General features: G+C 46.2%; 2 protein-coding genes across 3 annotated transcripts in view; one reads left to right on the forward strand and one right to left on the reverse strand.

The window, feature by feature from the left end:
* LOC145537805 (acetylserotonin O-methyltransferase) overlaps positions 1 to 2,554 on the forward strand; it is a 119,311-nt gene extending 116,757 nt beyond the window's left edge. Inside the window, exon 7 of the mRNA XM_081568677.1 lies at positions 1,668 to 2,554. Within this exon, the coding sequence (XP_081424803.1) occupies positions 1,668 to 1,971 (304 nt within the window). The 3' untranslated portion in view covers positions 1,972 to 2,554. The remainder of the gene's footprint in view (positions 1 to 1,667) is intronic.
* Positions 1 to 14,582, reverse strand: part of LOC145537807 (polyprenol dehydrogenase-like) — a 267,209-nt gene that overhangs the window by 11,524 nt on the left and 241,103 nt on the right. Inside the window, exons 9-10 of one of the 2 annotated variants that reach the window (XR_014076431.1) lie at positions 1,522 to 1,818; positions 741 to 870 (exon numbers count right to left, since the gene is read on the reverse strand). The gene's annotated coding sequence lies outside the window, so the exon portion shown is untranslated. Of the gene's footprint in view, positions 1 to 323; positions 871 to 1,521; positions 1,819 to 14,582 lie in introns of those variants that run through there. The other variant, XR_014076430.1, reaches the window with a different exon arrangement.

The raw sequence follows: 14,582 nt of genomic DNA on the forward strand, positions 1-14,582 counted from the left end.
CTGCATCTCTCTCGGTCTCCCTCGACGGCCGTCTACGCTTCTCTTTTCCGTCTGACCCCCACGCCTCTCGGCCCTCTGTGTCTCTCGAACCCTCTGCCGTCTCCCTCTCTGTCTGGATCCCTGCTTGTCTCCGCCTTTCTGTTTGTGACCCGCTGTCTCTCTGGCGCTCTCTCGTCTCCGAGTCTCTGGTTTTCCTTCTGCGGCTCGGATTCTCCGTGTCTCTCTCCTTTTCTCTGTTTCTCTCACGCTCGTCTCCCTGAGGCTCTGCTTTCCCTCCTGCAGCTCTGATTCTCCGTCTCTCTCTCTCTCTCTGTCTCCTTCTCTGTCTGACTCTCTCTCTCTGTGTCTGTATATAATTTATGCCTGATTCCTGGTTCCTTCTCTCTCTGCTTCTCTTATCTCTCCCTGCTGTCTGTCTGTCTGCATTTCTCTGTCTACTTGTCTACCCCCCCTTCTCTGCGTCTCCCTCTATTTCTCTTTCTCTGACTCTTTATTTCTCCCCCTCTGTCTCTCACTGTCTCTGTCTGTCCTTTGCCTCCTTGTCTCTGCTTCTCTTGATGACCCTATCTTCCTCTGTCTGTCTGTCTGTCTCTCTGCTTCTGTGCCTCCGTCTCTCTACTTTCTGTCTCTCTTACTCTCTGTCTCTCCACGTCCCTCTGTCTCTGGGTGTCTGTCTCTCTCTACGCCGCGTGAGGACACACAGGTAAGGGGGCATCTCCCCGCCCCCGACCCAGTCCTACCTGGGACATCTGTGCCCCCGTGGGGTCTCTGTTGGGACAGCCTTCGATGACGGAGACCCACGCCTGTGTGTTCTCAAAGGATGAAGCCCGCTGTGAAGTCAGAGATGCACGGAGAAAAATGACGATCTCACTGACCGAGGAAGGAACGCACAGTGATATTAATATAACCTTGCAACTATATGGAGGGTGACATTTTTACGTGTTGTATATATTTCTCTTAGAATTAGAGCATCTTTTAAATTCCCCCAGAGCATACCCTACTAACTCTCATGATTTCTCTGCCTCCCTGTCTGTAGTTATACAATAAACCTCTTGTACCAGTGGCTCAGATGGTAAAGAATCTGCGTGCAATACAGGAGACGCGGGTTCGATGCCTGGGATGGGAAGATCCCCTGGACAAGGGCATGGCAACCCACTGCAGTATTCCTGCCTGGAGAATCCCAAGGACAGAGGAGCCTGGAGGGCTGCAGTCCACGGGGCCGCAATGACTCAGACACGAATGAGTGACTAACGCTTTCTCTTTCACACACACCTCTCATCACACTCCTATAAAAGCATCTTTTCCAAGGATTATGCTATGCCTTCTGGACTGTTTTTCCAGTAGCATTTTCTGAAATGCTTTTCCCTTCTTAATCCCATTTTCTATGGGAGGGATTCAATCCCTGGTCTTGGCAAGACTAATTTGAGTTTTTGGCATAAAGACCCAGATACCTTCTTAAAAGATTGAGCTGGCTTTGCTCACAGCCCTGTTAGAAGTCAGCCCACACCCAGCTCCTCTTACCTTTCTGATGAGCCCTCCTGGCTCCTTGGAAGGTCAACGGCAGAACCATCTTCACATACTTCCCAGGCAGCTTTGGCATAAACATCCTACCACCGAGGGCTTTGTTTATCCGGTAACCTCAGCTCTGCGCTTTCTATGAATTCTAGGGACGTGTTCCGGGTCGCAGGCAGACCGCAGCTCAGCTCGGGGATGATCAAGGCGGTCCCTTCCAGGGCGTGGAGAGAAGGGAGCCCTCCTGCAGAGTCGGTGGGCACTGAAACTGGTGCAGCCACGAGGCAGAGAGCAGCACGAGGGTTCCTTAAAAAATTAAACAGAGAGTCACCATGTGACCCCGCCATCCCCCGGCTCGGCACAGACCCAGACGAAACTATGATTCAAAAAAAGACACACGCGCCCCAGCTGTTCACAGGAGCGCTGTTTACAACAGCCAGGACATGCAAAACCACGTAAGTGCCCATCAACAGGCGAATGCCAGGAGAAGAGGGGGTACATAAAGACAAAGGAATACTACTCAGCCATAAAAAAGGACGGCAATAACAGCTTTCGCAGCACCATGCTGGATCTAGAGACTGTCATACTAAGTAAGACAAAGACAAAAATGACGATATTACTTATATGTGGATTGCAAAATATGGGAGACATTCTTACTTATATGTGGAATGTAAACTATGAGAGAAGTGAACTGACTTACATAACAGAAAAAGGGTCATAGGCAGGAGAGTGACGATTACCAAAGGGATAAATGAGGCGTTCGGGGTTAACAGATTTAGAGTGTGAGTGAGTGAGTGAGTGAGTGAGTGAGTGAGTGAGTGTGTGTGTGTGTGTGTGTGTGTACTAGATTGCCAACAAGGACCTATCCTATAGCACAGGGCACTCTGCTCAATGTTATGTTACAACCGAAATGGGAAAGGGATTTGAAAAAGATTTGATACATATGTATACCTCTAAATGAATCAGTGGGCTGTCTATCTAAAACAAGCAACACTGTAAGTTGACCCTGCTTCAATAAAAACGTTAAAAATACGTAACAAAAGCTGAGTGGGTTACAGATTAATGTCCAAGAGAAGATTCCTAGGTCTCTATGGACCTAGGGATGGTCATACTAACAGAAGTAAGCCAGACAGACAAAGACAAATACCCGTGTGATATCACTTATAAGTAGACTCTTAAAAAAAAAAAGATACAAATAAACTTATTTACAAAACAGACTCACAGACACAGAAAACAAACTTATGGTTACATAACGGGGAAGGGTACATTACGAAGCTGGGATTAACAGATACAAACTACTCTATGCAAAATAGATAAGCAACAAGGACCTTCTGTACAGCACAGGGAACATATATTCAGTACCGTGTAATAACCTACAATGGAAAAGAATCTGAAAAAATATATCTGTGTGTATAGCTGCATCAACTGTGCTGTCCAGCTGAAGCTAACAACGTTGCTAATCCACCATGCTTCAGCAAAAAAGTGAAACATAGGTGCCAAAAGCAGAGTGGACGACAGAGGAACGTCCACCGGCAGAGTCTTAGTCTCTATGGGCCTAGGGAGGGTCACATTAAGTGAAGTAAGCCAGACAGAGGACGAGACGGTCGGATGGCGTCACTGACTCGAGGGACATGGGTTTGAGCAAGCTCTTGGAGGCAGAGAAGGTCAGGGAAGCCTGGCGCGCTGCAGTCCGTGGGGTCACATATAGTCAGACACGCCTGAGCCACTGACCAACAACCGACATACACAATAAACAACAAGGACCTCCTGCGTAGCACAGGGAACTCTTAACTCAGGATCAGTCATGACATATAATGGAAAAAAGAATCCGGAAAAAAACATGTGTATCTGCATTACTGATTCACTTAGCGGTACACCTGAAACTAACCACACTGTAAATTACGCTTCCATAAAAAATTAAGAAGACACGGCTGAGTGGCCTGCAGAGGAACGTCCATCAGGAGTCCCCCCTGTCTGTGAGCAGAGAGTGGGCAGGCAGTCCAGGCAGTGGACGGCATGATGGAGACAATAAGCAGGCATTCTCATCCGCTGCTGTGCCCTCCTGTTCATCCCCGTCTCTGCCCCACAGAGCTCACCTCGGGCGTCAGCCTGGCGGGAAGGCAGAGAGGATGGAGGTGGGGCTGTGTCTCCCCCGCGGCCCCATCTCCCGGGTCGCCTGGGACCCTGCGCGTGAGCCTGCTGTCCCCACGGCCGCGGCTGCCCCCGCCGCCTCGGACGTCCCGGGACGGACCCGCATGGGTGCTGTGGTCCTGGGCGCTGGTCCTCGGGTGCTGAGCCCCCTGAGCCAGGAGCAGCCCGCTATCCTTCCCCAATGCTCTGTCCTTGGCTGTCCCGTCCGCGTGCCTTCTGCTGGCCGCTCACCTGGCTCAAGCAGAAGGAGCAGCATCTGTGAGTCAGGGGAGGAGGCGGCAAGATGGAAGGGGCATAACTGTTTAATTTCAGGGAGGGGGGCCTGGGGGGCTTGAGGAGGGGAAAGAATGGGGGGGGTGTTCTTCCTTCTCTGCTAAACTATTTTAACCTCCACAAGCTTCACTCTGGTAAAAATGATAAAGTGATGAAATAAACTGACTCGGCAAATGATTGATCACGTTGGTTATCGATTCCCAAACGATGATTCAAACTGATAAAAATACAATACTGATAAAGATGTTTAAATCACAGTGAAAGTGAAAGTGAAGTTGCTCAGTCGTGTCGGACTCTTTGCGACCCCATGGGCTGTAGCCTACCACGCTCCTCCATCCATGGGATTTTCCAGGCAAGAGTACTGGAGTGGGTTGCCACTTCCTTCTCCAAGAAATCTTCCTGACCCAGGGATCGAACCCGGGTCTCCCGCATTGTAGGCAGACGCTTTACCGTCTGAGCCACCAGGTCTTTAAATGATAAGGATCTTTAAATGACAAAAATGATTCTTACAGGATAAGAAGTAATAAAAGATGACAAATTGGTAAGATGACTTTTAAATGATTTTAAAAATACAAAAAGGTTAAAAGGAACTGGTAAGAACGACTTTCTAACACCACACACAAAAATAAACACAAAATGGATTAAAGAACTAAACATAAGACCAGAAACTATAAAACTCCTAGAGGAAAAAACATATGCAAAACACTCTCTGACATAAACCACAGCAGGATCCTCTATGACCCACCTCCCAGAGTAATGGAAATAAAAGCAAAAATAAACAAATGGGACCTAATTAAACTTAAAAGCTCTTGCACAACGAAGGAAACTATAAGCAAGGTGAAAAGACAGCCTTCATAAGGGGAGAAAATAATAGCAAACGAAGCAACTGACAAAGAATTAATCTCAAAAATATACAAGCAACTCCTGCAGCTGAATTCCAGAAAAATAAACGACCCAATCAAAAAATGGGCCAAAGAACTAAACAGACATTTCTCCAAAGAAGACATACAGATGGCCAACAAACACATGAAAAGATGCTCAACATCACTCATTATCAGAGAAATGCAAATCAAAACCACAATGAGGTACCATTTCACACCAGTCAGAATGGCTGCTATCCAAAAGTCTACAAGCAATAAATGCTGGAGAGGGTGTGGAGAAAAGGGAACCCTCTTACACTGTTGGTGGGAATGCAAACTAGTACAGCCACTATGGAGAACAGTGTGGAGATTCCTTAAAAAACTGGGAATAGAACTGCCATATGACCCAGCAATCCCACTGCAGGGCATACACACTGAGGAAACCAGAATTGAAAGAGACGCGTGTACCCCAATGTTCATCGCAGCACTGTTTACAATAGCCAGGACATGGAAGCAGCCTAGATGTCCATCTGCAGACGAATGGATAAGGAAGCTGTGGTACATATACACAATGGAATATTACTCAGCCATTAAAAAGAATACATTTGAATCAGTTCTAATGAGGTGGATGAAACTGGAGCCTATTATACAGAGTGAAGTAAGCCAGAAAGAATAACACCAATACAGTATACTGATGCATATATATGGAATTTGAAAGATGGTAACGATAACCCTATATGCGAGACAGAATAAGAGACACAGATGTATAAAACAGGCTTTTGGACTCTGGGAGAAGGCGAGGGTGGGATGATCTGAGAGAATAGCATTGAAACATATATATTATCATATGTGAAACAGAACACCAGTCCAGGTTCGATGCATGAGACAAATGCTCAGGGCTGGTGCACTGGGATGATCCTGAGGGATGGGATGGGGAGGGAGGTGGGAGGGGGGTTCAGGATGGGGAACACATGTACACCCATGGCTGATTCAGGTCAATGTGTGGCAAAAACCACCACAATATTGTAAAGTAATTAGCCCCCAATTAAAATAAATTAATTAATTTAAAAAAGAACGATTTTAAAATATTAATGTGATTCAAAATGATAAAAATGACAAAAAAGATGGTAAGACTGTGAACTGGAATGATAAAAATATCAACACAGAAAAGATGAAACAAACAATTAGCTACTGCTAAACATGAATTAAAAATTAGAATCATTCAAAAATTAGTAAAATGACAAACGACGCTAAAATGACGTTAAAATGGTAATGATTTAAAATGAAAAAATACAAAAAAGTTTAAACATCATATATATGACATAAGAACAATTTAAAAATAAGAATGGGGTCTTTCCTGGTGTTCAACTGGTTAGGACTCTGAGCTTTCACTGTAGCTGCCAGGGGTTCAATCCCTCGTAGGGGAAGTAAGATCCCAGAAGCCACATGCTTGGCCAAAAAATTAGAGATAAATAGGCATTAAAAAATAAAGATTTAATATGATAAAAATGACAAATGTGATAAAATGATTTTTAAAAAATGATTTGAAATGATAATACAAAGATTAAAAAAAATTTTAAGTGATAAAATGACTGAAAAATGATTATAACGAGAAAAGACTGTAAAATGATTTTTAAATAGAAATAGGCATTAAAATAAAGATTTAATACGATAAAAATGACAAACGTGATAAAATGATTTTTAAAAAATGATTTGAAATGATAATACAAAGATTAAAAGGAATTTTTAAGTGATAAATGACTTTGAAAAATGATTATAATGAGAAAAAGACTGTAAAATGTTTCTTAAATAATTAAAAATAATAAAAATGCCAAAACAGGGCGATATATGTACACATACGGCCAATTCACGTTGCTGTACAGCAGAAACTAACACAGCATTGTAAAGTGACTATATTCCAGTAAAAACTAATTTAAAACATATTAGCAGAAGAGATGGGACTGAGGGAAGCATACAGCAGAATTTCATTCCTATGACGTTGGAAACTTGGAAACCTACGTGATCTGTTTAGGGTCGACTATGTAAGTCATACAGCAGCTAAGGCAACATTTTAAAAATGTGACAGCGTGAAGTAAAATCCTTATACATTACTAAGTGGAAGGAACAGAATAAGAAATTCACGCTTACAAAGAAAAACTAGCGTCATATCTCTTATTGGTAAAATGTATATGCTTTCTTCATTGTCAGTTCAGTTCAGTCGCTCAGTCGTGTCTGACTCGCTGCGACCCCATGAATTGCAGCGCGCCAGGCCTCTCTGTCCATCACCAACTCCCGGAGTCTACCCAAACCCATGTCCATTGAGTCGGTGATGCCATCCAGCCATCTCATCCTCTGTCGTCCCCTCCTCCTCCTTCCCCCAATCCTACCCAGCATTAGGGTCTTTTCCAATGAGTCAACCCTTCGCATGAGGTGGCCAAAGTATTGGAGTTTCAGCCTCAACATCAGTCCTTCCGATGAACACCCAGGACTGGTCTCTTTTAGGATGGATTGATTGTAATAGCGTGTAAATAAAACCAAATACTAATTTTTTACTTAAAAAATATTTTGAAAGGGTTGAGAAAGAGCAAATCTGCTCAAGCTATTTCGGCTTCAATAAACAGCTGATCACAGTAGCTAAGGCAACATTTGTAAAATGTGACAGCGTGAAGTAAAATCCTTATACATTATTAAGTGAAAGAAACAGAATAAGAAATTCACGCTTACAAAGAAAAACTAGCATCATATCTCTTATTGGTAAAATGTGCTTTCTTCATTATAATAGCGTGTAAATAAAACCAAATACTAATTGTTTACTTAAAAAATTTTTTGAAAGGGCTGAGAAACAGCAAATCTGCTCAAGCTATTTCGGCTTCAATTAACAGCTGATCACAGTAGCTAAGGCAACATTTTTTAAATGTAACAGCACAGACAGAAAAACCTAAGGTATTATTAAGTTAAAGGAACAGACTAAGAAATTCACACTTACAAAGAAAGACTATTGTCATATTTCTTATTTGTAAAATGTATATGCTTTCTTCACTGTAGTAGAATATAAATTAAACCAGATACAAATTATTTTAATTAAAAGATAAACCAATAAAAATGAGTAAATGATGCTAAAATTTATAAACAATTATCCCCCAATAAATAAAGCAAACAGAAACAGATACTAAAATGATTTTTAAAGGACTGAATTAGATGTTTTGCATCCTGTATTCCTGTGGACAGTGATATTCACATAATAATTAATAATATTATTATATTAATTTGATTATATTAATATAATTATTAATACCACATATTAATAAATAATAAGCAATTACAGACCCCCAAAAGAAGAGAAAATCACCGCCAGCTCCAGACTTACCTGCATTTTCTTTGCACAAGAGAAAAAGAAAATCAGGAGAGGCCACTGCCGGGGAAGTTCACTCAAAGGGGACCCTTACAGCTGGTTGGTTTACACCTGGTAATGTACCTGTGTCAACGCTACGCTCTCAAATCATCACGCCCTCTCCTTCTCCGAGTCCACCAGAATTGAAAAAGACACGTCTGTGCTTATGCTCCGTCGGGTCCATCTCTGTGCGACCCCCCTGGACTGCGGCCCCCGCCTCTGTCCGTGGAGATTCCCCCAGGCAAGACTGGAGAGGGTTGCCATGCCCTCCTCCAGGGGGTCTTCCCCACCCAGGGATTGAACCCGGGTGTTGTATGATTGCAGGTGGATTCTTTACCATCGGAGCCGCCAGGGAGGCCGAAAGACACACGGGCCTCAACGTTCAATGCAGCTCTGTTTACATCAGCTACGACGTGGAAGCAACTTTTTTTTTTTCTACACACTTTTCTTAATACAGCTGACTTTGCTCATAGGTGCTGACCGGATGGAGTTTGATGTCCCAGCGTGCTTGCTTTTTTTTTTCTCCTCTTGGGTATCTATCCAGGGCACGTTTTGATTTTCCCAGGAGCTCTGTGGATGGTCTTGGGCTGGGAGGTTTCCCAGGAGGCAGAATGTGGGCTGGGATTCCGGGGGTATTTGGGGAGGGGGAGGGGGGCTACACATGGCCCAGGCAGCTCCGGCAGTGGGTTAGACTTGGCTGCTCAGGAAGCGTGGCGTCCTGCAAAGCCAGTGGGAGCAGCTGACCGCAGGGGCCGGGGGACTCCTCACTCATCTCCCCTGGGGGGCTGGTGCACCTGGAGTCCAATCTGCAGGGACCTCCTGCTTCCAGGGTGGCCAGCGTCATAAGGAGCCAGACAAAGCTGCAGTCACTAAGTTGATTGTCACTCAGTCGTGTCTGTCTCTTTCCTGACCCTGTGGACCGCAGCCCGCCAGGCTCCTCTGTCCACGGGAAATTCTCCAGGCAAGGATACGGGAGTGGGTTGCCATGTCCTCCTCCAGGGCATCTTCCCGGACCAGGGATTGAACCCACGTCTCCCACACTGCAGGCAGATTCTTTACCGTCTGAGCCATCGAGGAAGCCCAGTCACCAAAGCCAGTCAACGAGAAACTGCCCCTTGCCACACGCTGGCCGTCTGACTCCACAAGGATCAGATACAGTGCTGCTGCTGCAGCTGCTGACCTTGCACAGCCCCTGAAGGGAGCTCAGGGCGGACAGCAGAAGGACAGGCCCTCAGAGAGAGATTTTCAGGAGCCCATTCTTTAGGAACCCTGTTCTCGTATCGCCTCCTATCTAGAAAAGCCCTAAAATCACTCATGGTGATGACTGTTCCTCAGGACTAGAAGGTGCTTGATGAGATCAGCAGAAACCTTTTGCAAAATATTACCCGTTCGATTGCACGAACTGCCCATTTGGCTTCCCTCATAGCTCAGTTGGTAAAGAATCTGCCTGCAGTGCACGAGGCCCGGGTTCGATCCCTGGGTCAGGAAGATCCCCCTGGAGAAGGAAATGGCTACACACTCCAGTCTTCTTGCCTGGAGAACCCCACGGACAGAGGAGCCTGGCGGGCTACAGTCCATGGGGTTGCAAAGAGTCAGACACGACGGAGTGACTAACCCACCACCACCCCGTTTACCAGAATCACATCTGTATTAACTTTCCCCCTCCCTGCCTCTTTGCAGCAGTTTCTCAGAGCTGTCTGAGGTGCTCTCTCCTGGACTGCAGTCCTCATTTCGCACCCAAAGAGAAATTAACTCTCAGCTCTCACGTTACGCTTGTTTTTTTTAAAGTCGACGCCAGGGCCTGGCAGCCGGGACCTGGGTGGTGAGGCTGGGGACCAGGGCTGAGGGACACAGCGGGGCACTGGCCCGGAGAGGCATGAAGCCTCTGCAGACACGGGGAGGGGGTGGGCTGGCTGCTGCAGACAGCGGGTTCCCAGCCAGGGTGGGCCAGCTTCCCACTGCGACGCGGAATGAGGTCGGAGCTGAGCTGTGCATGCCGGGCTCTGACAGTCCTGCGTGGTTCTCTCAAGCCTGCTGCTACAGACAGCTTCAGTTCAGTCGCTCAGTCGTGTCTGACTCTCTGCGACCCCATGGACCGCAGCTCGCCAGGCTTCCCTGTCCATCACCGACTGTCAGAGTTTGCGCAAACTCCTGTCCATCGGTCCATGTCCCTTCAAGGTTCATATGTTGAAGCCTGAACCCCCAGAGCAGCTGTATTTGGAGCATATGATGCATTCAGGTGAAAAGAGGTAATGCCTCTTCCACTGTTAGACAGGTTTTAAATTGGTTGCAGCCACTATGGAGAACACGATGGAGCTTCCTCAAAAAATTAAAGACAGAACTACCGTGTGAGCCAGCCATCCCACTCCTGGGCAGGTATCCGGAGAAAAAGCATAATTTGAAAAGACACAGGCACCCCAGTGTTCATAAGAGCACTATTCACAACAGCCAGGACATGGAAGCAACCTAAGTGTCCATCAACAGAGGAACAAAGAAAGAAGATGTGGTACATTTACACACTGGAATATTACTCAGCCATGAAAAGGAATGAATGCCATTTGCAGCAACGTGGATGGACCTAGAGATGATCATACGAAGTGAGGTCTAATAAGTCAGAGAGAGAAGCGGAAACATTGTGTGACATCACTTACATGGGGACTCTAAGAAGAAATGGAGGAGGAAATGGCACCCCACTCCAGTATGCTTGCCTGGAGAACCCCATGGGCAGAGGAGCCTGGTGGGGTACACTTCATGGGGTCGCAAAGAGTTGATCACAACTTAGCAACTAAGCCATCGCCAAGAACAAATAATACAGATGAACTTACAAAAAAGAAACAGCCTCCCAGACATAGAAAATGAACTTATGGGTGTAAGGATGTGCAGAAGGAGTAGTCAGGGAGTTTGGGATGGACATGGACACACTGCTGTATTTAACATGGAGAACCAGCAAGGACCTGCTGGACAGCACAGGGAACTCTGCTCAATACTCTGTAATAACCTTATGGTTCCCAGGGGGAAGGATGGGGGAAGGGATAGTCAGGGAGTCTGGGATGGACATGGACCCACTGCTGTATGTAACATGGAGAACCAACAAGGACCTGCTGGACAGCACAGGGAACTCTGCTCAGTGTCACATGGCAGCCTGGATGGGAGGGGAGTTTGGGGGAGAGTGGATACATGTGTATGTATGGCTGAGTCCCTGTGCTGTCAAATGTCACAACGTTGTTAATCGGCTATACCCCAATATAAAATAAAAACGCTTAAATAAAAAATAAATACAAGGATTGTGCTCCATCTTCTGAAATTTTTTCCAGTAGCATTTTCTGCAATGCTATTCCCTGAATCCCATTTTCTTTGGGCAGGATTAAATCCTTGTTGCAAGACTAATTTGAATTTTTGGCATAAAGACCCAGATGTCTCTTTCTGGTTAATACTGAGCCGGCTTTGCACACAGCCCTTGTTAGGAGTCAGCCCACAGCCAGCTCTCCAGGCATTTCTGATGAGCCCTCCTGGCCAACGGAAGGTCAATGACAGAACTGTTTCCATGTATTTCCCAGCTAGCATTTTGCATAAACATCCTACAACTGAGGGTTTTGTTTCTCCAACAACATCAGCTCGGCGCTTTCTCAGAATTTCAGGGACATGTTCTGGGTCACAGGTAGACTGCAGCTCACCTTGGTGACGATGAAGACAGTCCCCGCTAGGGTGCGGAGAGAAGGGAGTCCTCCTGCAGTGTTGGTGGGGATAGAAACTGGTGCGGCCATGATGGAGCAAACTATGAAGCTTCCTCCAAAAACTAAAAACGGAGCTACAACATGACCCATCAATCCCACTCTTGGGCATATTTCTGGAGAAAACTATGGTTCACAAAGACATGTGGACCCCTATTTCCATAGCAGCACTATTTACAATAGCCAGGACATGGAAGTCACCTAAGTGTACATCAGTAGAGGAATGGATAAAGAAAATGGGGTACATATATACACAGTGGAATATTATGCAGTCATAAAAAGGGACAAAATGATGCCATTTGCAGCAATATAGATGAACCTAGAGAGAGTCACAGTAAGCGAAGTCAGACAGAGAAAGACAAATATATGTTATCACTCATGTAGAATCTAAAAATAAGGCAAATCTATATACAAAACAGAAGGAAACTCACAGATATAGAAAACAAATATGATTACCAAAGGGGAAAGGGTTGAGGAAGAGAGAAATTAGGAGTTCGGGATGAACAGACACTGTATATAGTGGGATGAACACTACTGTATGTAAAATATGCAGTCAACAAGGAACTACTCGGGGTTCCTAGGGGTCCAGTGGTTAAGACTCCGCTGTCTACTTCAGGGTGCAGGGCTTCCATCTCTGGTCAGGGAACTAGGATCCCACCCACTGACAGTGACCAAAAATGTGTCCTAACGTCGCTTCAGTCGTGTCCGAGTCTTTGTGACCCCATGGACTGCAGCCCGCCAGGCTCCTCTGTCCGTGGCAAGAAGACTGGAGTGGGTTGCCATGCCCTCCTCCAGGGGATCTTGCTGACCCAGGGATCAAACCTGGGTCTCCTACGTTGCAGGAAGATTCTTTGCTGCATAGTTTCAAAAAAAAAAAAAAAACCTGTCTCTGGGACAGAAACCACTGTCCAGCCCCGAGACCTTACTATCTCTGACAAGTGGCATCTTGTCGTGTCAGAAAAATGCCCCGAGACGCTGGACTTACTCCTAGGATCATGGTTCCCCCAGAGCTGCGTCTCCCAAGCCACATGTAAGGACCCTGAGGTCCTGGACGGGCAAGGCTGAAAGGCAGCGATGCCTCTGTGACACTGAGCCGTCCACGCCGTCCACGCCCACGCTCAGCTGGACTCTGACGATGGCTCAACACTCACCTTCCCAGAAGGCTTGAAGGCATGAGGGTCTGGAAGCTTTAATCTCGTTTATCGGTGATGATCAATTTGGGGTGAGGGATAAAACAGCAAAGACTTCCCTTCTTTGCTGGCTGGACCCGGGCCAGAGATGGAAAGAGGTGCACTTGAGAATATATTGGATTTTTACAAAATCCTGCATTAAGAGCTGTCCCAGACATCTCTCACGATGAGCCAACACTTTGCAAACAAGTATGCATCAGTGATTTTGCCTGGTGCACCTTGATGGTTCTGGTCCAGGTCTGCCCTTGAAACCCACTGCTTTTATCATTCCTGACATAGATCAAAAGCAAATCAGATTATGGAAATGGCTGAGCTGCCTGCAAATGAGTAAGGATGGAGGTTTTGGCCTGTGTGCAGGAATGCGGAGGGGGTCGGGGCGGCGGTGTACCGGGTCTGTGGAGCTTGAAGGCTGCAGCGGGATTCGGGCTGGCAGGAGGAGAAGGCTGAAAGCAACAGTGCTGGGAAGCGATAGGAATGTGGTTTTGCCCCCTGTAAAGGTCACCCCGAGGAGGTGTCCGGGGCTGGTGTCGCCCTTGCATTTCCCTGCTCGTACACCCTGAGTTATGGTCCCCATGCTCGTGGTCCAGGAGAAAGGCTCCCCATTCCAGGGGCCAAGTAGGGCGAAGACGAGGAGAGGAAAGGGCATGCCGTGTCCGTCTTTGAAGGAAGGCTTCTGCCACGTGGTACAGGGACGGGCAGAGAGCCTTGTGTTGGGAAGGTCTGTGTGTGAGCGATGATGTCGTTGTTAGCTCCGTGACCGCGAGCGAGGCTCAACCTCCCTAACATGATGATGGTGGTAGTGGCGGTGGTGATGGTGAAGACGGTGGAGGAGGTGATGATGGACGTGATGAGGGTGAAGGGGATGATGGTGGTGATAGTGATGATGATGGTGATGATACTGATGATGGTGAAGGTGATGGTGATGAAGATGAAGATGATACTGATGATGGTGGTGGTGGTGGTAACGGTGGTAAATGTGATGATGATGGTGAACATGGTACAGCCAGTACGGAGAAGAGTACAGAGGTTCTTCCAAACACTAAAAATAGATGAAGCAAGACCACTCCTGGATATATATTCAGAGGAAACTAATTCAAAACGATATATGCATCCCACTGTTCACTGCAGCACTATTTACAACAGACAGGACGTAGAAACAGCCCAAGTGTCCGACAGATGATGTATAATGAAGATGTGATACATACATACAATGGAATATTACACAGCCATGAAAAAGAATGAAGCAATGCCATTTGCAGCAACATGGTTGGACCTAGAGATGATCCTACTGACTGAAGTAAGTCAGAGGAAGGCAAATATATCACTTATATGTAGAATCTAAAAAGTAGCACAGGTGAACTGAATTTCAAAACACAAATAGACTCACAGACATAGAAAACAAACTTATGGTCCCCAAAGGGGCAGGGGGCAATGAATTAGGAGTTTGGATTTAGCAGATATACACTGCAGTATA

The sequence above is a fragment of the Giraffa tippelskirchi genome, chromosome Y, assembly GCF_054371585.1.
Source record: "Giraffa tippelskirchi isolate mGirTip1 chromosome Y, T2T-mGirTip1v1.2.pri, whole genome shotgun sequence".
NCBI lineage: Eukaryota > Metazoa > Chordata > Mammalia > Artiodactyla > Giraffidae > Giraffa > Giraffa tippelskirchi.